The 23065-nt window shown below is 40.7% G+C and overlaps 1 protein-coding gene and 2 non-coding genes across 3 annotated transcripts in view; all 3 read right to left on the reverse strand.

The window, feature by feature from the left end:
* Nucleotides 1–8812: 8812 nt before the first annotated feature.
* trnas-uga (transfer RNA serine (anticodon UGA)) lies at nt 8813–8894 on the reverse strand. Its single transcript has one exon. It is a non-coding gene; the product is annotated as a tRNA-Ser (tRNA).
* A 456-nt stretch (nt 8895–9350) lies between these two features.
* On the reverse strand, nt 9351–9432 carry trnas-uga (transfer RNA serine (anticodon UGA)). Its single transcript has one exon. It is a non-coding gene; the product is annotated as a tRNA-Ser (tRNA).
* A 1925-nt stretch (nt 9433–11357) lies between these two features.
* Nucleotides 11358–23065, reverse strand: part of cdc73 (cell division cycle 73, Paf1/RNA polymerase II complex component, homolog (S. cerevisiae)) — a 36396-nt gene continuing 24688 nt past the window's right edge. The window contains exons 12-17 of the mRNA XM_034303645.2: nt 18979–19014; nt 18399–18486; nt 17359–17520; nt 14818–14918; nt 13712–13853; nt 11358–11796 (exon numbers count right to left, since the gene is read on the reverse strand). Of these exons, the coding sequence (XP_034159536.1) occupies nt 11760–11796; nt 13712–13853; nt 14818–14918; nt 17359–17520; nt 18399–18486; nt 18979–19014 (566 nt within the window). The 3' untranslated portion in view covers nt 11358–11759. The remainder of the gene's footprint in view (nt 11797–13711; nt 13854–14817; nt 14919–17358; nt 17521–18398; nt 18487–18978; nt 19015–23065) is intronic.

Genomic DNA, 23065 nt, shown 5'->3' on the forward strand with positions numbered 1-23065 from the left:
AGCTGGGAGAAATTGATCTTTTGGTCATACCTCTGCTTGCTTCCCTCATTCTGCTTGGCAGCAACAGACTCTGCAAGTTCACATGCAGCCTTCAACTCTCTCATTTCGGTCACATTCCTTAGGTAAGTTCTATGTGGGGTACTATCACTGGAAGTCCTGAAACATAAGTCCACAGGCAGTCTTGCCTCACACCCAAACATAAGGTAGTAAGGTGAAAACCCGGTGGCATCATTCGGTGTGCAATTATATGCATGAACAAGATGTCCAATGTGTTGACTCCACCTTTTTTCTTGTTCAGCTCCAGAGTCCCAAGCATGTCTAGCAACGTCCTATTAAACCTCTCAGGCTGGGGATCTCCCTGAGGATGATAGGGTGTAGTTCTCGATTTCTCAATCCCAAGCATACTCAACAAATCTTGGATCAGGCGACTTTCAAAGTCCCTCCCCTGATCACTATGTATCCTCTTGGGTAAGCCATAATGGACAAAGTACTTCTCTACTAACACTTGTGCCACAGAGGCTTTTTGATCCCTTGTTGGAAAGGCTTGAGCATAACGCGTATAGTGATCAGTGATGACAAGAACATTTCCCATATTGCTCAAATCGGGTTGAATGGACAAAAAAGTCCATGCATACAAGATTCATGGGTCCTTCACTTTGCAAGTGTGACAGTGGAGCTACTTTCTTGGGCAGGGTCTTCCTTTTGATGCATCGCACGCAGGACTTACAATACTCTTCAACATCTGGCTTCATCCTGGCTAGTAGAATCGGTCTCTGACTAGGCCGTATGTTTTCTCACAGCCCAGATGACCAGAGTCATCATGTAACAATTTCATTACCACTCCCCGGTATTTCTCGGGCAAAACCAGCTGGAAGCAATGTTGTTTACCAGGTGGACTTGTGATTCGATACATGACCCCCTGCCGGAGCTTTAACCGTTCCCATTCTCTCAGAAGCAGAGTGCTTGTCCGACACCTTGTCTTATCAAACTTTGTCACATCTCCATGGCCAAGAGCTGACCATACTTCACCAATGCCAGGATTCTCTTGTTGAGCATTCGACAGCTCTGAAGAACTAAGGACAGGCATCTCCTTGGCACACAAAGTAGATAGGTTACAGTAAGCTTGTGGGATAGAGTGCACTGAAAACCCTAAGTGATCATTTCCTCTGCCAGATCATGCTTTTCGCTGGTCTGTGACCACAGACATCTGACAGAGCTTTCACACCAGCTGTAGATATGTCCTCCCACTGTTGTCGTGCTACAGGTGCGGGGTGTGGGCGACGAGAAAGAGAATCCACATCAATGTTCTGAACCCCTGATCTGTACTTGAGGCTGAAATCGTAGGTGGACAATGCAGCAAGCCAGCGGTGACCCGTTGCATCCAACTTAGCAGATATGTAGCAGATGTGAGCATATAAGTCAATGAGTTGTTGTAGGTCCTTACTTCGAACTTTGCCCCATACAGGTAATCGTGCAGTTTGTCCACCACTGCCCACTTCAAAGCCCTTCAACTTGGTCTTGGTCTTGGTGAAGCACACCACCTAGACCTTCGACTAGTGTCCACATGCAGTACATAAGGCAGCTGTGGGTTTGCAAAAGCCAGCACAGGGGCTTGTGTGAGCCTCTGCTTCAGTTCCTCAAAAGCTGCCTCGCAACTGTCCTCCCATCTACTGCCAAAGGGCTCTGACGGACTTAAGTAGGTCCTGTCCTGTTTTGCTTTGGATTTCTTACCAGTTGGAGGATAACCTGCCAGCAGTTGGTTCAATGGGTATGCCACTTTGGAATAATCCCTCACGAAAAGTCTGTAGTACCCACAGAGTCCAAGGAATGATCACAAAGGAGACACATTGCTTGGTCGGGGCCATGTAGTCACAGCCTCAGTTTTCTTTGGGTCTGTAGATACCCCATCCTGAGACACAACATGTCCCAAGTAAGTCACTGACGGTTGACAAAACTGGCATTTATCCAATAACAGCTTAAGCCCTTCATCCTTCAAATGATCAAGCACCTTTAAGAGTCTTGCCTCATGCTCTTCAAGGGTTGCTCCAAACACAATGATATCATTGAGATAGACCAAGACTTCCAGCAAATTCATATCCCCGATGAGCTAAAAGGTAGCCAGTGCCCCTGACACCCCTTGCAGCATCCTCTCAAACTGATAGAAACCCACTGGGCAAATGAAAGCTGTTTTCTCTTTGTCAGACTCGCTCATGGGGACTTGATAATATCCACTTCTGTGGTCCAGCACACTAAACCTTTTGCTGCCATTGAGACAAGTCAGCGCATCCTCAATTCTTGGTACTGTGTAATGATCAGGTTTAGTGCATTTATTCAGTGTTCTGAAGTGCACACATATCCTTATCTTTCCATCCTTTTTCCTCACCACCACAATAGGTGAAGTGTAAGGACTTCTTGACTCAGTAACAATCCCGGCACTTTTCAACTGCCATAGGTGCTGTCTCAATGCCTCTAAATCTGCAGAGTCAAGAAGAATCTACCAGAATAATAGATAGAATGAGTCTACCAGAATAGCTCGAGCGCTTGGCGTTCCCTGAAACTTTGGTACACCCATTACCCTAGGTACACCTCCAGGGCACAAAGTAACTGGTTTAGTTTGTGTGAACCACACAGCTCCTCTCTTGTGGCCATTATCAAGTGAGAGTGCTGACAGCTCGTTTAAAGCTTTTCTGAAAGCAGGGTGAACATGCTTTGAGCTTATAAAGGCATTTCCCCCTTTCTCTTTAGTTCTCTAACAGTCACCTCACCATTGGTGTGTTTGTGCCAATAAGTATGGAGGCTTCAGTTCTCACAACTGGGTCAGGACATACCAACACAAGGGCATCAATGGCCTCAGTGACCCCTATATCAGATTCTAAGAACTCCAGCTTAAGTGACAAATAGCCATCATAAGGGTAATCATCAGAGCTGAGACACCATATCTGCAAGTCACTGATAGATGTCAGTGGCAGATGTGTCAAGTATCTGTCATAGAAGGATCAGTACAGCAAAGTCACTTGAGAACCAGTGTCAAGAATGGCTTTAGCATAAATGCCTTCAATCTGTACTGATACAGCAGAGCTTGGGCCTACTAAGCCCTCGGGTACAGCATCTTCTGCTTTTCCCTCTGAGTAGATGCACTTGTTGGAACGTGTTTTCACCACCGGGACACCAGGCCGTTCCGTCACTGGGCCCCGTGGTAGTTTCCCACCTTTTTGGTGAGTTTAATGAGGCATGTGTTGACTTTCTTCACCTGTACAATCCCTCTTAAAATGTCCGTCCTCCCCACACCTGTAGCAGAACACACCGGGTCTCACTTCTTCCTGTCTAACCCTCTGCGGGGTTTCAGTTCCCCGGTACTTTGTCTTGGCAGGGACTCCAGACTGTGGACTTTGAGTGTCAGTCTGCACTGTAGCTGAAGTTGCTTTGAGACCAATCAATTCAGCTTTCATGACGCTGAGGTCCTTTTTCAGTCGTTCTACTTCAGGATTGACTTGGGTTTCAGAAGTAGGACTGGTAATGAGAACAACAGGTTTGGACATCACTACGCTCTTGGCATCATGACGAGCTTGGAGCATATCCTCTTCCTCCCTAAACTCTAAAAAAAAATGCAGCCCTTTTTCCCTAAGCTCGTAGTTGTATGGGTGTTGTGCGTGCACCTAAGACAGCTAAAACCCAACCTAGTGAACTTCAGTACAGGCTAATGGTTCTAACCCTTAAGCCCAAATACTGACTGAGGGAATAGGGTACATCTCACTAGGAAAGAAAACCTGTCTAGTGTAAACTTATGATTCTCACTCTGTTCTTTAACCGTTTGAGAGGCTAAGGGCATAACTCTAACTTCAATCAGTTAAAGCTAATAGAGGATCTGAGATACATAGCTGTCGAGTTTAGCCATCAGTAAAACATCAGAGGCATTGAGACACCACAACTTTTACCTCAGTTCCACTTGTGTATTAATGAAGATGCACATATGCACAGAGTTGGTTAAAATAAAATTCAGCAGACTGCATACTTATGTTCAGAGAAAAAAACAAAGGGAATCCAATAACAACAAAAAAAAACCACATTCTAGATTTCAACTAAATTTCAATTATACCAGAGTTCAATTCTAACTAAAGTTTAGTGTAACCAGAGTGCACTCTGCGATCTAGAAGGTTCTTTAGACAAACTTGGGGTTGAAGTTTGTTGGCGCGCTTACGTTGGAGCTCATTGAAGCAAAACTCTGCTTGTGAATTTAGAACAACAGCTCTTACCCGGTCCGTAGAAACCAGTCTGGTGAAGTTTGCCAAAATCCATGGAGGCAAAACAGTACCGAAAGGGAAAAGAAATAACTGCTCCAACCGCATCCGTCGGCTATGTCCATGTTCGCGATGCACGTGTGTGCGAAGAACTCAGTCCGAGCAAAACTCAGTCCGCAGAAGGAATACAAAGCACGGGGAAAAATTCAGTCCACCGGAGGCGATGCAACAAGATCGCTGTTCGCCATCTTTTTTTTTTCTTTTTTCCCGCTTCTCGTCCTATCATTGCCCCGCCCCCTAGCTTCTAGCTCTTTCTCTTTTCTCCGCCCCTCAGATCTCTTGAGAAAGGAAAAAAACCTTATACAATAAACAGGTTGCATACAAAGACATTGAACTTATGAATAAGGGCATTTTGTGCATATGTAATACATGAACTTCTCAATACATATTAACATCAGCTAAGTGAAGCACACAACTTCCCAATAGCCCTTGAAACAAAAGAAGAAAAAGAAAAAGAAAAAATATCTGATGTAAATCAGGTTAATACATTTGTAAACATGTTATTAGCTTCCACTGTTATGCTGATGACACACAGTTGTATGTTTCAACAAAGCCAGATGAGAGACACCAGCTTGGATTATTGTAATGCCTTATTGTCTTATTGTCTGGACATTCCAGTAGATGCATAAACAAGCTCCAGTTAGTCCAGAATGCAGCGGCAAGACTCCTTACTAGAACCAGAAGATATGACCACATCAACTCTATCTTATCCACACTGCTCCCAAACAAATTTTATATTGATTATAAAAATACTATTATTGCCCTATGAAGCACTGAAACGTCTCATGCCCCAGTACATGAGTGAAATTTTGGTCTTTTTTGATCCGCCACGCCTACTTCGATCAAAAGATGCAGGGCATTTGTTTGTACCTCGAATAGTGAAGGCTACAGTGGGGGGCAGAGCTTTCTCTTACAAAGCCCCACAGCCTCCCAATTAGTGTTACAAAGGAACAAAGGAACAGCCTTCCAATTAGTATTTGGGACTCAGACACAGTCTCAGTGTTTTTAGGTCTAGGCTGAAAACATATTTGTTTAGTCAAGCCTTTTGTGAATAGTTTTTTTCTTAGGTAAAGGAGCAGATCTAGAGGGTTCATTAACATAGAGTGTTGTGGTGACCTGGGATGTTTGGATGCTGTCACCCCCCCAGCCACGCATTCACTCAGGTTTGCTGACAGTGAAGTGGCTGGCCGGTTTATGTCCCAGGGCACTCTCATGTCTGTGTTACCTTCTGGCTCTTCCTTTTAGTTATGCTGTCCCTGCTTGCACTCTGCACGCAAAGTACATTGTCCTTAACCATTATGTGACAATCAGCATACCTAACAGTCTCTCTCTCTCCCTCTTCCTTTCTCTCTCTCTCTGTTGAGATACACACGCTACTCCTGAGATACCAGTGATCCTGACCCCTCCTGCTCTCCGGACCTGTCTGATACATCCTGATGCCCTACTTCTGTTTGGAGTTCTCATCACTTGGAAATCACTCACTGCTGCTGAAGATAGCCCCAACATTACTGAGGATGGTACCACTTAAAAACCACGAAGATGGCTTTGGAATGCAATTGATATGAACAATCTTGCTACAATGGCTTAGGACTACAATTGCTATGATAACTTTAGGACTGCAATTGCCACAAACAGTTTTGCACTCAAGTCTCCATCAGTGAACTCCAACAAAACAGATTTCGTGTGAAAACTATAATGAATTTCTTGTTTACACAATTACACTTGTTGACCATGCAGTACACAGTTATAGAAGGAATTATTTATTATTGCACTATTTGTTGTCACCCAGATGAGTGTGCATTGGCCACTTTAATAGGAACACCTGTACACCAGGCAATGTTTTTTTTCCAATGTCCTTCATTGAGTTTTTGTAAACTTCCTGTCAGCTTGAACCAGTCTGGTTATCACATTGTTTCCTCATTCTGATGCTTGATGATGTGAACATTGACTAAAGAATTAGAAGTTAGAATAGATTTTTTTAAATGTAAACTACCATCTGTTCCCACTCAAAAAAGAAAAAAGTTCAATCTTTTAATCATTCTCTAAAAATCAATTGAACACACAGACTAGACTGATATGAAAATATAATATCAGGGCCAATTTACACAATTTACACTCCAAAAATCACATCATTAGCAGATTTTGTCAGTAGTGGAGTTTACAGCCCTGAATATTTTGCCATCTAGTGCAGGAATATTCCGTTAAAATTTGTGAAGTTCCAGTTATATATAATGGAAGTTTTATATTGAACTTTGTTTTATTTTAATTTGTCATCAGAACTGATTTTTGTGAGTGGGTTATAACAAAGTGGTTATGTTTTGCTTCACAGTGGCACTTTACATTTTGATGCCGTGGACACTGAATAGATCAAACACTTCGGTTTTGAACTTGAGTCAGGAAGAATACATGCAAACTTCTTTCTTTGTTTTTTTCTTTTTAACAAGCCACATCGTCACTTCACTAGTTGATCAGGAAAGGATAAATGAAATTGAATCTACAAAAAGATGTAACATTCACCCATTTCTGAGCAAATGTCTCTAGTACTGTAGCAAGTCTCTGTTGTTGGTGCTCTTCTTTCAGCTGCTCCCGTTAGGGGTCACCAGAGCAGATCATTGGTCCGCATATTTGATTTTGGTATAGTTTTAAAGTCGGATGCCCTTCCTGACGCAACCCTCCCCAATTTTAATCCAGGCTTGGGATTGACACTGGGCGTGCACTGTCTTATCAAAACCCCAGTGGCTGGGGTTGGTTCCCTAGCCAGGAATCAAACCTGGGCTGCGGTGGTGAGAGCAGCAAGGCCTAACCACTAGTCCTCCAAAGACCCTACTGAAGTGAGTCTCTAATTGACATAAATGCATGTGACTGGATAAACTGCAACAGATCTGCTACAGAAGCAGGAATGGTTCAAGTGTAGAGTTGCCGAACTATGGTCAGTTTTTTTTCATACATTTACTGGCTCTGCTAATGTGTTTTTTTCCCAAGCATTTGGTTTAGTCTGCTGAAATACTTTGCTGGGGCTGCATATGGAGCAGTCGTAGTGAAATAACACAGACCAGCTCTTTTTTTCAAAACTTTCCAATTTTAATTACTGTTCATGAGATGATTTAAATTCAGAACATAGATTCTAAATTCGTTATGTTTGACACCCCTGATGTAAAACATGATAAATATAATGGTTTAAGCCATGGCCTCAGCACAAGTGTAGCTGGATGCAGAATTATGCTGCAATGTTGCATCTGGACCAGTGTGTAAATGCTATCTGTATAAAGCTCTGAACTGTTTGAATGGTCGACTGGAATTTTTTTTTTTTCATTACTGAAAAACAAGGGACTTTTGACCATCCTTGTGAATCAGTATGAGCCAGATTGTGCATGTTCATAGTGTTGAATATCCAACTGTGCTTGATAGTGATATCATGGCAATCCATGCTAATGGTAACTTGAGCTGAACCACCATAGGCTCAGAGGCAGAGCTTTGTGTGCATTGGTGGAAAGGGGGTGGGTTGAAGGAGTAATAAAATAATTAAAATCTGATTTAACTCCATCTTTTTAACCGACCAAACCTCGCCTTTTTTTTTTTTTGATAAATCTAATGCACCGTTAAAATTTTAGAGTTATACTGCCATGGACAGATTGTTATTAAATATGTATTTTTTTTTTTCAATTACCAACAATAATGATTTCTTGTTGTTGAGTAGTTCTTCTTATGTTCCACACAGCAATCCACAATCTTCAACTCGTTCCCACATGCAAATAATTTTAAACACAGTGAGGCTGAATGGCTTCTTACTCAATATGTACTCAGGGTGTAACATAATGACAAGAAGCGAGGAAAGGAAATGAGGAGTCACATTTCAAGAGATGCAAAGCACTAAAAATTCATGTAACAATGAGATGCTCTGCTGATCGTCTTTGGTTGTGCAACCATCTATGGGCAGTGCTGTAAAATCAATCTAATGCTGTAAAACAAACCCTAGAATTGCCTGCAATGACCAGTTTTCACCCATTGTTTTGCAAACAAAAACTGAAACCTATTTGTAAGCATCCTAAACTATGCAGGGAGACTTCAATGGATTTCTTTCAATATCTTAACAGGTAACAACAGAGTTCAGTATGGGCTCAATACACCATCACCAATGGTATAGAATATCAAATATTACCAATGGGATTTGAACCCACACCTCCAAGGGAGACTGTGACCGGAATGAAGTACCTTAGATTGCTCAGCCATCCTGACCTGTTAATGTTAAGGTCAGTTGTGTTGTGGACCATGCCAAGGTCTTATGTTGCCCACAAAAGCAGGCGATACACTTGGTTCATAGTTCAAATATCTATGGGCAATGTGTTAAAAGCAACCCCTGCAGTGTTTCACAAACAGGCTTTGACCCAATCTCACCAGGAGAGCAGCAGTTTTTGTTAAGGACACATGCCTGGATTTTGAATTGCTCCATTGTTTGTTATAACAGCCAACACAAACCAGGTTTTAGCTGCCCTTTGATAAACCAAAGCTCAGACTGTAGTTGGCAGGATTTGAACCTGCACGGAGAGACCCCAATGGATTTCAAGTTCATTGCCTTAACCACTCGGCCACAACTACAGAAACAGCTAAGGCTGTGTGTTTTACATCAAGAATACAACAAGGCTGTGTAGATGGTTCGTTGTGCAACCATTTACATTTACATTTATGGCATTTGGCAGACGCCCTTATCCAGAGCGACTTACAATGACTACAACCACCTATGGGCAGTGCTGTAAAATCAAGCCAATGCTTTAAAATGAACCTTGTACTCAAACTTCTAGCAAACAGCAGCTCAGATCTACTCTTCAGCATTAACCCCTGTGCTGGGAAACCTCAGTGGATTTTTTTCAAGATCTGAATCTGCTTCAGTGGGCTTCAGTTCAGAATTAATAGGCTTCGGTTAGGGACCATGCTCAGGTTTTATGTTAACATCACAACAAGACAGTGTAGTTGGTTCACTGTACAACCATCTATGGGCAGTGCTGTAAAATCAAGCCAGTGTTTCAGCTGTCCTTCGACAAACTAAATTCGGGACGTAGTCGGCAGGATTCGAACCTGCGCGGGGAGACCCCAATGGAATTCAAGTCCATCACCTTAACCACTCGGCCACGACTACAGAAACTACCCCTTCCTCTGTGGACCAATGTCTGAACATGCTTCAATGCCCTTTGTTTGAGAACTTATAGGCTTCAGTTAGGGATCATGCTCAGGTTTTACGTCAACAACACAACAAGGCAGTGTAGTTTGTTCACTGTGCAACCATCTATAGGCAGTGCTGTAAAACAAACCCTAGAATTGCCTGCAATGACCAGTTTTCATCCATCGTTTTGCAAACAAAAGCTCAAACCTATCTGTATACATACGAAACTATGCAGGGAGACTTCGATGGATTTCTTTGAATATATTAACACGCAACAACAGAGTTTAGTATGGGCTCAAGACTCCATCACAATGGATTGCCAAGTATCAGATGTGGAATTTGAACCCACACCTCCAGGGGAGACTGCAACATGAATACAGAGCCTTAGAGCACTCAGCCATGCAGACACATTAACATAGAGGTCAGTTGTGTTGTGGACCATGCCCAGGTCTTACAAACAATGCACTTGGTTCATAGTTCAAATACACTATATAGCCAAAAGTTTGCAGACACCTGACCATCACACCCATACGTGGTTCTTCCCCAAACTCGTGCCACAAATTTGGAAGCACAGAATTGTATAGAATGTCTTTGTAGGCTATAACATTACAATTTCCCTTCACTGGAACTAAGGAGCACAGACCTGTTCCAGCATGACAATGCCCCTGTGCACATTATCATTATCACATGAAGACATGTTTTGCCAAGGTTGGAGTGGAAGAACTCGAGTGGCCTGTACAGAGCCCTGATCTTCACCCCACTGGACACCTTTGGAATGAACTGGAACGGTGACTGCCCCCCAGGCTCCTCACCCAACATCAGTACCTGACCTCACTAATGCTCTTGTGGCTCAATGGGCAAATCCCCACAGCCATGCTCCAAAATCTAGTGGAAAGCTTTCCCAGAGGAGTTGAGGATAACAGCAAACTGGGACTAAATCTGGAATGGGATGTTCAACAAGCACATGCTGTATGAATGTTATGGTCAGGTGTCCGCAAACTTTTGGTCATATAGTGTACCTATTGGCAATGTTTTAAAAGCAATCTCACCTGAAGAGCAGCAGTTTTTTGTTAAGGACACATGCCTGGATTTAGAATCGCTCCATGGTTTGTTCCCATACGGAAATCATCTTAAACACAGTGATGCTCTACTGATCTTTGATTCAGAACCAGATTTTGTCTCAGAAACAGATATTACTGTCAAAACGAGAGCAAAGGCATTATACCATGTATTACAATGATTTAGAATAATATTGTTGTGACGCCAGGTGTGTTAATCATAGCTTTACTTCTGACTGTTACAAAGTTACACTTTTACACTGACATTTCATAAATGTTAAATATCTCCTTACAGAAAACATCACCATATCTACAAGTTTTTCCTTTGTTAATAATCAAATGTTTTTTAATCTGTTTATGTGGAGCACCCGCTGTACACGTCCCCGTGAATGAGCTGTTGCTATGGAAACGATAACGTATCAGAACGAGCGCATTAATATAAACCTGCTCTACTGTCCGATCTTTTGTTATAGAAAATTAATCAACAACTTCTGGCCAATCACAATCCAGGATTCAACAGCACTGAGGTATAAATGTGATGTGTTAGGGTTTTTTGCTGTTGTTGTTGTTTGTTCTTGTTGAGTTGTAGCGCTGTTGTGCTGTTGTTGAACTGGGGGTGTGTTAGGTTTGTATTTTTTGTGCAGTTGTTCAGTTTTTTTTTTTTTTGAGCTGTAGTGGTGTCAGTTAATATCATTCCTTACTTATTTTTTTTAGATTTATATAAATAAGGTCCAGGGGAAGTGTAAATTAATGCTTGTTGTGTTACAGCGCCCCCTCGTGATAAACCTTTTAACTGCATGTGAGCTGTAAATCTTGAAGAAAAGAAACTCAGTCTACAGTGAGCACTTTTACAAATGGCAGTTGTTTTATTAACCTCAGTAAGGGACTGTCTCCACTTTTATCATTTTTACATCAGAATACTTATAAAAAAAAAAAAAAAAAAGAAAAAAAAAAAAAAAGAAAAAGAAAAAAAAGAAGAAGAAATCCCCAAAAGAAATGAACAGTAATGAAAAAAAGAAGACACTTCTAAATGATCTCATTTCCTCTCCGATATCTTTTTTTCCTCACACACAGCTGCATGGAAAACAAACTGAGTAAGCTCACTCTATCTCTGTCCCTCCCACATTCCCCCACACACACACACACACACACACACACGATGTTGTTGAATGCCTGACTAAAAGTGCTGCTGGCTGTATCAAGGTGAATCCACGCGTTGATTTTGTAGATGATGATAAAGCAGATTCAGAAGCGTAAGTGTGACTTGTGTTTCACCATGTACCTGTAAACAAACAAAACACAGAGGATTTAAGTACGAAAGGAAAAAGTATGTAGTGGATATACACTATACAGACAAAAGTATTGGGACACACCTCTTAATTATTGAATTTAGGTGTTTCAATCACACCCATTGTCACAGGTATATAAAATCAAGCAGCTAGCCGTGTAGTCTGCATTTACAAACATTTGTGAACAAAAATGGGTCGTTCTGAAGAGCTCAGCGAATTCAAGCGTGGTACTGTGATAGGATGCCACCTTTGCAATAAGTCAGTTTGTGAAATTTCATCCCTGCTAGATATTCTACAGACAACTGTAAGTGCTAATATTGGAAAGCGAAAACATGTAGGAACAGCAGCACCTCAGCCACGAAGCGGAAGACCACGTAAAGTCACAGAGTGGGGTCACCGAGTGCTGAGGCGCATGGCGTGTAAAAGTCACCAACGCTCTGCTGATTCCATAGCTGAAGAGTTCCAAACTTCCACTGACATCAGCACAAAAACTGTGCGGCGAGAGCTTCATGGAATATGTTTCCATGGCCGAGCAGCTGCGTGCAAGCTTCACATCACCAAGTACAATGCCAAGCGTCGGATGGAGTGGTGTAAAGCATGCTGCCACTGGACTCTGGAGCAGTGGAAACGTGTTCTGTGGAGTGAAGAATCACGCTTCTCTGTTTGGCAGTCTGTTTCGCGAGTCTGGGTTTGGCGGATGCCAGGAGAACGTTACCTGCCTGACTTCATTGGGCCAACTGTAAAGTTTGGTGGAGGAGGGGTAATGGTATGGGGCTGTTTTTCAGGGGTTGGGCTTGGCCCCTTACTTCCAGTGAAGGGAAAAGTTAATGCTTCACCATACCAAGACATTTTGGACAATGCTATGCTTCCAACTTTGTGGGAACAGTTTGGGGAAGGCCCTTTTCTATTCCAGCATGACTGTACCCAGTGCACAAAGCAAGCTCCATAAAGACATGGTTGGATGAGTTTGGTGTGGAAAAACTTGACTGGTCCGCACAGAGCCCTGAGCTCAACCCCATCGAACACCTTTGGGATGAACTTCAATGGAGATTGCCTTCTTGTCAGTGCCTCACCTCACAAATGCTCTACTGGATGAATGGACAAAAATTCCCACAGAAACACTCCAAAATCTTGTGAAAAGCCTGCCCAGAAGAGTGGAAGCTGTTATAGCTGCAAAGGGGGGGACCAACTCCATATTAATACATTTAGAATGCGATGTCATTAAAGTCCCTGTTGGTGTAATAGTCAGGTGTCCCAATACTTTTGTCCATATAGTGTAGTTTGAAATGTATAAAGCGTAAACAGTGTGTACTTTAAGTTTATTGTATTGGCTGTTCTGTATGTTTACAACACATAAAAGACAAACACAGATAGGATCACAGATACAAAAAGACACTGACAGACAAAGATATTTCATTTATAAATCGCACTATCCGGTGTCACCCAGATGAGGATGGGTTCCCTTTTGAGTCTGGTTCCTCTAAGGTTTTCTTCTTCGTATTGTGTCAGGGAGTTTTCCCTTTCCACTGTCGCCTCTGGAGTGCTCATTAGGGATAAATTCATAAATTTAAAATTGAGATCCTGAATTTATATATTTCTGTAAAGCTGCTTTGTGACAGTGTTCATTGTTAAAAGCGCTATACAAATAAAATTGAATTGAAAAAGACAGACACACACATACAGGCAAAGGCACACAAAAGACAGACAGACAGACAAAGACACACAAACCGACACACCCTATAAACCTCCACATTTACCACTACTACACTCCACACACACACAGCCTCCCCATCAGTATATTTAATCTTTCATACAACACACACTCCTCTCTTTCACACACCTCATGAACACTGTCTTTATCACTCAGTGACATTGTGTTGTTGTTGTTGTGTTGTATTGTTGTTGTACCTGTCCAGTGTCTCCCAGAAGCGCAGGAAGACGGGTCGGTCCAGGTGGCGCTTGTGGTGGCTCAGCTCCAGGACGGTCACGTCCCATTTCTGTACATTGGGGTCCATGCGTGCCTCGTCGTACTTCAGGTGGAATGCTCGGACTGAGGGACAGGAGAACACGGCACCACGTCAACATCCAAAACACGATCAACCGGATACGGTGAGTCTCACTGCATGTTAATGACCTACTTCACTAAAAACTCTCGACAGCTTTGTTTACAGAAAGAAAGTACAGCTGAGGCAAGTCACTTCACCTCCATGTGTTTCACTGCGACGTTTGGAGTTAAAAAAAAAAAAATATATATATATATATATATATATATATATATATATATATATATATATATATATATATATATAGACTAGAACCTAGAACCATCTCATATGAACTGAAAAGAGCAAGCAAGTGAAAGAGCGACAGACGATCGATCATTTTCTACGTACGTGCGTGACACGGAGCAGCGATTTCAGCGACAAGCGATTCAAAGTGAGATTTGATGCTGTAAAGCGACAAATTCAAACGATCGGCTCGGACCAATCCTATGGCGCGCATGGTCCGACATTTCTTCAGTTCCCCGCTCACAGCTTTAGTTTCTCCCTATATTCTGATGTGCAGCAGTGCAAGAAAAACTTATAACCATGTTTTCATGGTCCCGTCATATATGACCTCTCTGACGTTACGAATAAAATTAAAGCTTGGAAGGAAGTAGGAGATATCGTTTGTGCCTCTGGTGAGTGTGTGAAGCTAGTACAGTTAGACTGCTTGGTTAATCTAATCTTTGTAAATCAAACAAACTGATTTTCGCACTGATTAGTGTGTTTAGAATGTATGTCTTTAGAATGTATACATAGCTACTATGGTTTCTCATCAGAACTAAAAAAAAAAAAAAAAAAAACCCAAACAAAAAACAAAAACAAACTCTGGGCAGGCCACGCTCACAAGCGAATAAACTACAAACGACACAACCACGACTCTGGTGTGAATGCCACGAGGAGTTTTTTTGATGATCAGTGCTGGAATCTGTACAACAGTACGTGTTGCTAGCATTTCAAAACAAAACGTACTTTTGGCGAAAATGTCCACAGGAGATCCGTCAGGCAGAAGCCACGGCCAGCCCTTAAACTGCCAGGCAGGACCCTGAACAAACACAGCCACCACACGGTCCCTGGAGGAGGAAAAACAAACGTTAAAGTCACACTGAATACAACTAATTACAAATGAGCTAAAATAAACATTCGCAAAACCTGAACAATCATTTATTTTGTTTGGATTAATTACTGCTTACTTCTGTAAAACAGACAAATAGAAAACCCACAAAATTACTTGTACTTGTTAAGTTATTGAAGTTACTATTTTATTCAAGCGAGCAATTGGAGTTCCAACAGTAATAACTTAATAACAACAACATCATCTAATTAAAAACAAAAAGTCCTTGCTATACTTCAACTCCATTTTCAGAATCATGGCTCTGGAGAACAAGTCTAACAAACTATACATTGGAGTTTTTTTTTTTTTTTTTTTTAAACTTCATACTTGCCCTTCAGTCGTATTAATTTATAAACCCAATCGTCACTTTCTAATGCTAAATTAATCGATCTGCACTGAGCCTACACCTTGCACATTACATGGATGAATTGTACTTTTCTCCTATTCCATGTGAAACAAATACAAGTAAAAACATACTGTTTTTGATCAATCACAAATTTTAAACGTCTTTTTCGTTATTTTTTAGAGTTTCAATTAAAGTGTAATGATTACTAAATAAGTTAAGTTGAATTAGGGATTAAACAGTTTGAAAGTATTTGTGCAGCAATAAAACTATAAATTAAAAACTAGCAGTATCTTCTTTCTTTCTTTCTTGCTTTTGCTTGTTTGCCCAAATATCTGCTTGCTGCGTGAAGGCCAGGTGATAATTTTCTGGAATGTGGGGCTATTAGCAGGGCAATAATTGAGCACAATAAGCTAGTCAGACAGCATTGCGGGAATTCTGTGCAACGTGTGAATTCTGTGGAATGTGTGAACTGCATTGACATTGTTTGCCCTGGAAAATAATTAGTGTTTTTTTTTTTTTCTTCCCCATTTCAGAATGCCACCAGCCAGGAAAGACCATGTTATTGATGTCACTGCTATACAGAATGGCAAAAGTGACTTTGAGATGGACTCTGGGTCAAGTGATGAAGAGGAATGTGAAGATTCCTATATACTAGATAAGGGGAAAAAAACATTAACCGGCCATCTGATGACTATGTGGGCAACCAACAAAAGCAACAGTCTATTTTTTTATAATAATTTTTTTTTTTTAGAAAATTATAAATTGTCTGATTATCAATATTTTATGATTATTTATGTATAGACATATCTGCCACTGTTTTGGGTCAACACAGGCAGTACACCCTGTAAATAAACCCATCTAATGTTTTCTTCATTTGTTCAGACAGTAAGTCAAATCACTGAAATTCTGCTACCCCAAAATCCCAACGTTGCAACATGTCCATAAAAACTTACTAAAATGTAAAAAATGTAAAAACTAATTTATTTCTGCATTAGAGGCCTCCTACAACAACATTTAAAGAGTGAAAAAAAAATTCACTGTTTTTTTCTATATTTGGGTCTTTCAGGGTTATAAAAAAAAAAAAAGAAAGAAAAAAAAAAGAAAAAAAAAAAACCACGACATGCTATTTAGTTTAAGTGAAAGACGCAAACCTGTATACAGCATGGCAGCCAATCTCTCATACCCAGGTTTACAGGTTTTTTTTTACCAGACTGAGACTAAAACATTTGTTTTACTAACAAACTGATTTGAATTCACTATCAGAACCAAAAGCACTTCATTTTACTGTGAAAGCATCCAAACACAAACAGAAAACAAAACGTGATCCTGAAGACTGAAAATTCTCACGGGTTTGTACGAGTGAATTACTGCCAGGAATAACCCAAGCACAATGTGCTAATAATTTAGTGATGTCCTATAATTTTCAGGCTCCACAGCAAATCCACAGATATTCCCTGAAACACGCTTTAAATGTACTTAAAACCATTTAAAGATGTGTTGTTTAAATCTCTCGCTCCTACTGCAATTCTTAAAATAATAGTTTAAAAAATTGCTGACCTGCTACAGTCTAATCTCCTCTGCTTTTCTTTCAAAAACTAAAAATAGTCATAAAGACCTCGTTCGAATCAGAACTCGAACGCCAATGGTATGGGCAACCCAAAAACTTGTCTACATCACCTAGTGGTGGAGGCATGAACAAAAACAAACAAACAAAGAAAGAAATAAAATAAGTAGAACTCGAATGCCAATGGTATGTACAGCCCAAAAACAATGACACCACTGCCACCTAGTGGCGGAGGAATAAACAAAAAACAAATAATGATTAATTAATTAAAAAAAAATGACATTTTTTTAAATTTATAAAAAAAAATAGAAAATTAAAAGAATGGTTTTGCTTACGGTGAAACAATAATTGTTTATGGTAAAATAATTCCTTTTGTACTTCTAAACACACATATGGGGTTAACTCTAGGACCCTTAACAGTGGCTCTAAAGAGTTAAAAACAGTGTGTGTGTGTGTGTGTGTGTGTGTGTGTGTGTGTGTGTGTGTTACCAGTCCTGAGGCGCCAGTTTGAGCGGCTGGTCGATCACTCGGTAGGGAACGGTGACGCTGATGCTGGATCCTCCGGGCTGAATCTGCTCTTTACGCCTCTGCAGCAGCACCTCGTTGTCCCGCTGGATTCCCTGCTTCTTCTTATCATCGGATGTCACGAACCTACGAGTGGACAAAAGTTCGAATTAATTTCCGTTTGAAGCATTTAGAATTGAGAAGTGTAAAGCTGGTGCTGCTCAATTGCACGATCAGTGTTTAGTGATTCGGGTGTATTACAATCGCAAGCTTTCTGTTAATGTGTTTGCAAACTGTATTGGGTCATTTATTCATAGTTTAAATAAATAAATAAATAAATCCGATACCAGGTGATACTCTGTAAAGTAAACTTAGTATATGTTGTGGCGATCTGGACGTATTTCATGATTAATGATGTCAAATCAAAGCAGACATCAATATCAAAAGAAGGAATTACGGTGTTGTTCTACAATACGAGTAACCCGATTTAAAAAAAATAAAAAAAATTGCTACAGACTTTGTCTACAGACACCGCATAGCGAGTGAATAACAGTTCTTGTTAGTATGCTGTTACTGATTTTAATATCTCAACCACTTCCAGTTCAACCTTGCCTCATTTCACACTTACTTTTCTCAAAATTCAATTCAATTTTAGTTGTATAGCACTTTTAACAGTTTACACTGTCACAAAGCAGCTTTACAGAAATAAATACACTCGAAATAAATTCAATCATAATAAATTGTACATGTATGAATTTATCCCTAATGAGCAAGCCAGAGGCAACGGTGGTGAATCCATCCTCATCTGGGTGCTAACGGATAGTGCAATTATAAATAAATCACCTCTATAACTGTGTACTATATGGATAAATAGTGCAATTGTGCAACCAGTAAATTCATCACAGTTTTCACACGAAGTCCGGTTTTTTAAACCTATCCACTGTCCACTGATGGAGCGTTAACGTAATCATGTGCAAATAGTTTGTCAGCAAAGCGAAAATAAGGGAAAGGTTCATCACTCTTACTTCAGGTCCTGCAAGAGGTCCTTGGCATTGAGCATTGTGATTAAGGAAGTCGTAGCAGCTGGGATGATGATGATTGGAGTTCTCGAGCCTAAAAATAGACAAAAAGTATCTGATTTTATTGCCATACTTACACTACGTAGGATTTTTATGATAAACAGTGCACTTTGTCTCTAAACAAGAACAATCGAATGTTACACCTTGCAAAAACAAACATGATCAGGGTCTCTGTATAAACACTAAAAGCTGTGTATCGCTCCTTCACACTACATGTCAATATGTCAAATGATTCACAGCAGCCAATGGCTCGATATGCTGCGCTGCAATATGAATGAGTACTGCGCAGTCAGGAGGATAATAAAAACAGCAGGGCGTGTGGCATCACAAGTTAAGTGATCCAGAAACACCTGGATCCACCATTACCAAACAACTTTCACTTGGTACACACGGTATCTGTGTAGTGTAAATACTGACACAGAAGTTAAGCACAGAAACGGTAACACAAGTTTGCACTTTAACGGTAATCTTGTAATACATTAACACGCTGGCGCTACTCAGGTTCAGGAAGATGAGGAAGAAGTACCTTTCTTTTGGTTTGGAGGAGGTCTTGCTTGAGAGACTGCAAAGAGAAAATGTAAAACAGTTTAATAAGTTACACTAATATTAACTACATTCAGGGTTCCAAACAATGCTTTAATTCTTGTGTATGTATAAATAGAGGATGGGTAAATGGATAGATTGATAGTGAATGGGTAGATAGATGGAGGACGGGTGGATAGATAGACAGAGCATGGGGTAGGGACTATCATGGAATTAGTGGATGGATAGAGAATTGGGGTATGAATAGAGGATGTGTGGATAAAAACAGGATGGGGATAGACAAAGGATGGGGGATGGATAAAGGATGGGTGGATAGGTAGAGGATGGGGGATAGATAGAAGATGGACAGATGGATAAAGGATGAGGAGGTGGGTAAATGATAGGTAGAGGATGGGGATATGCAGGATGAGTAGATGAATAAAGACTGGATGAATGGATAAAGGATAGAAGGATAGGAAGAGGATGGGTAGATAGCCAGGCAATTGGTGGTTGGATAGAGGATGGAGAGTGGATTGAGGGATAGACAGAGGATCGGGGGGGGGGTGGATAGAGAATTGGTGGACAGACAGAGGATAGACAGGTGAATGAATAGATAGAAGGTGGCTGGGTGGATGGGTGAATGTATAGATGTCTAGGTAGAGGGATATATGGGTGGATGGATGGATAGAGTATGGACAGATGGATGTATGGATGGATAGACTGACGTGTGTCAGCAATGTCTTGATGGACAGATGTGTGTCGGTCCTTCTGTACATATATGCATAGACTGATGTATGGATGGACAGATAAGTATGTATGGATGCTCTATGGCACGTCAGTGGACGCTTCTGATGAATAGATTGATAAATGCACATGGATGGATGGATGGATGGATGAGCAGTAACTGGAGATAGGAATAAGCGAATACTGCATCACTTCAGTAGCAAACTAAACGTGATGTCACAAGTATCAAAAATGACAGGAAAATAATAAGAATGAGGAGGACAAAGCGCAAATATTAGCAGCGAGGAAAAGAAAGCCGAGAGGAAAACAGGAGGAACCTTATAAACACTGCACAGTTACAGGCTCCTCTGCCGTTCTGCAGCTATAACCAGTGATATTCTTCAAGCTCCTCCACACATTATATTGATTTTTTTTTCCCTCCAGGTTGTACTTCATCTTCTTCCTGTAATCATCCTTGGCCTCTTTTATCTTCACTTGAAGCAAGTGAAAACAGAGTGAGTGAGAGAGTGAGAGAGAGCTCCTTGTTCTCTTCCCTGAGGGCTCTCGTCTTTTGGTTAAGAACAGATTTACGTTCGCTTTCGACTCGTTTTTTGCTGAGAAAGGAGGTTCCACAGATTCCACGCAGATGTTAACGTACTCTGCAGGACCATCGACATCCTCACCGTGTGCTTCACAAATCTCAGGCTCAAACAGACGCAATATCGTCCGGTAGTCACTGAACAATGAGAGTGGCAGCTAATCTGTAGAATATTAGCATATAAAAGGTCCAGTGGTGTATAGTTATTAACTTATTCAGGCCAACGTTCATGCAGCCAGGTAACCGTGATCCTCAAAGTTGTACCAGCTCGTAAGTGTGGTTTGCCAGGGATTTTTTAATAATCAACTTTTTACAGCACCTCTGGCGCCACTGCAAATTTCAGGTTCTTGTGAACAAACGAAGGTACAGTTTACTGAGCAAGCAGCTGCCCCTTTGAACAAACATGTCGCATCTAAAACTAAACTAAAGAGAACCGAAGATGATGCTAATATAAATATGGAGCTTCAGCACCAAGGCGTGGGCAGGTTTGTAAATGGGTTTGTTAGCGCTGGACGAAATTTGACCAGTCAAATAGGATGTTGTGTTTGGCATGTGACACAAATTTGCAACACCACCACCACCAAAGACAAACACGCAGAGACAGAGATGGAGAAGTAGACTAAGACAAAGACGTGGACTATTTTTTTCTGCCGTCGTTGCCTATGCAGACTTGTGTCAGAACCGTACTTGGATTTTTTTCCCTGACGTAACACGATCAAAAGTGCCAATAATAACAAAAGAAAAATCCTAGCAAACAGGAAGAGAAATATTTGCCAAAAATCCTCCCTAGTTTACACTGAGAGAAGGGAGAGGTCCACTTACACTAAAAGCAGAAGACATAAAACATACTGATTGAGCTGATATTTAACAGCAATCTACACTCTAGCGTGGATTTATAAACATAAAAGTTCACTTCATACAACAAGTGTGTCATGCATGTGCAATGGCTCTGAGCTTATACTGCACGTCATAATAGACTGTATACAAGTGTAGAGAAAGCTCATTCCTGTTCAGCTGATTTTATTTGTAGATCAGAGTATAAGTAATAGCAGACGTGAAAACATTTACGGTTCAGCTGAAGCAATTACCATATTTAAACTCTTCCTATGGCAATACCAGATTTTTTTTTTTTTTTGTAGATTTCTATTTTTTTTAGTATTTTTTTTTTTTTTTTTGGATTTAAACGAACCCAAGAGCCAACAGTTCTGCCTACTTGTTTTCTACTGGCTCACAAACCCGAAGTTATCCTAAATAAAGTCGGTGCAAAGTAAAAGTAAGCAGTACCAAAGGAAATGTATGTCTTTCACGTCCCACGTCCTTTCCCCTTCAGTGAACCTGCCAGGCAAATTTTTAAGCACATTCTGAAGAAATTAAAGGGAAAAAAAGAAAAAAAAAAAAAAGAAAGCACTACAGCATAGTCTTCAGGTATTTCCCATAATCACCATGGTTGCAATGGCTCAACAATCATATTCCTATGACTAAACCGTAAATGTTGGCACCTCCGCATAATCCACTACCGTTTTTTGCATACTAGTGGCTACGAGCTGATTAGGAAGATAAATAAGTAACTTAACTGTTCCACACGACATGTCTATGTTATTACCATAGCAACCGATGTTGAAATGTGAGAAAATGTGACTCCAATCTAAACAAAGAAATCTGCAATGCGGACGCGCAGTGTGAAAATCAGATTTAAGGAATAAATCAGATTTGCCGTGCTGTGTGAAGTCTTGGTGATTGCAGTGTTTCCTGCTCCTTTAGTCTCAGTGTATATCCTGCTCAAACACATTTTAGCCTCACAAAGGCTGATTTAAAGAGGATGAAACACCTATAATGTGCACTGAGCAAGACCAGGAAACAAAGTTATGTATTAATTGCTGAACATCATTACCAGTATACATTTTTTCTGATTACACGACCACCCCAAATCTTTTCAATTTCCTCTGTAAATGGTAAACTGTCAGTTTTTAGCTCGGAAATGAATTCCATTTCGCTTTTCACGTGTCCAGAGCTCATAAGCTCACATCCACACATTAATCTACATCAGCGAGGACGAGAGGACACGTCACACAGCTTGGCTTGGCCCATCACTCAGTCACACACACCCACACACCATCGACATGAAGGAAAAAAAAAATACAGAGAAACAGATAACAGTGTGCTAGGTTTGCGGTAATGCTCTACCTGGACCTTACTAACTTTTCTCTCCAAAGCCAGTTTTACACTTTAGATTTCAGCAGTCTTTTAAGATTATTACTCGGCACACTGCACAAAACGATCCCAATAAAACCTCGGCCGAATTCTCTAACAGGTTTGGCATCACCGCATGGCGCCCTCCTATTGGTGGATTTGTATGTTTACTTATTCATTTTTAATTTATCGATTCACTTTTTTCATTTTTGTATATATATACACTGTATAGGTATATATTGATTTTATTTTTTTCTTTTCTTTTCTTCAATCTTGAATCTTGATTGTAGATGAGCTCACAAGCTCACATTTTGCATTATGTGTTCCAAGACTGCCGATCTCAACTCACGACCAACGAATTCTTTTACTGTGTGCAATTTCTGTATGCGATGGCAAAATCGGGCCAAATATCGTACACTGCAAATCCAGCTTTACTTAGAGATAAGAAAATGGACTACTGGGAGGTTTATCACATTATTAATCCAAGCTTTCATCACAGTGTAAACACTGAATATGAATGAACTATCAGACATTGTGCATGATGCACTACACACATTATGTTACGTGCCCTCAAATTTGA

Source organism: Pangasianodon hypophthalmus, chromosome 4, assembly GCF_027358585.1.
Source record: "Pangasianodon hypophthalmus isolate fPanHyp1 chromosome 4, fPanHyp1.pri, whole genome shotgun sequence".
NCBI classification, from domain to species: domain Eukaryota; kingdom Metazoa; phylum Chordata; class Actinopteri; order Siluriformes; family Pangasiidae; genus Pangasianodon; species Pangasianodon hypophthalmus.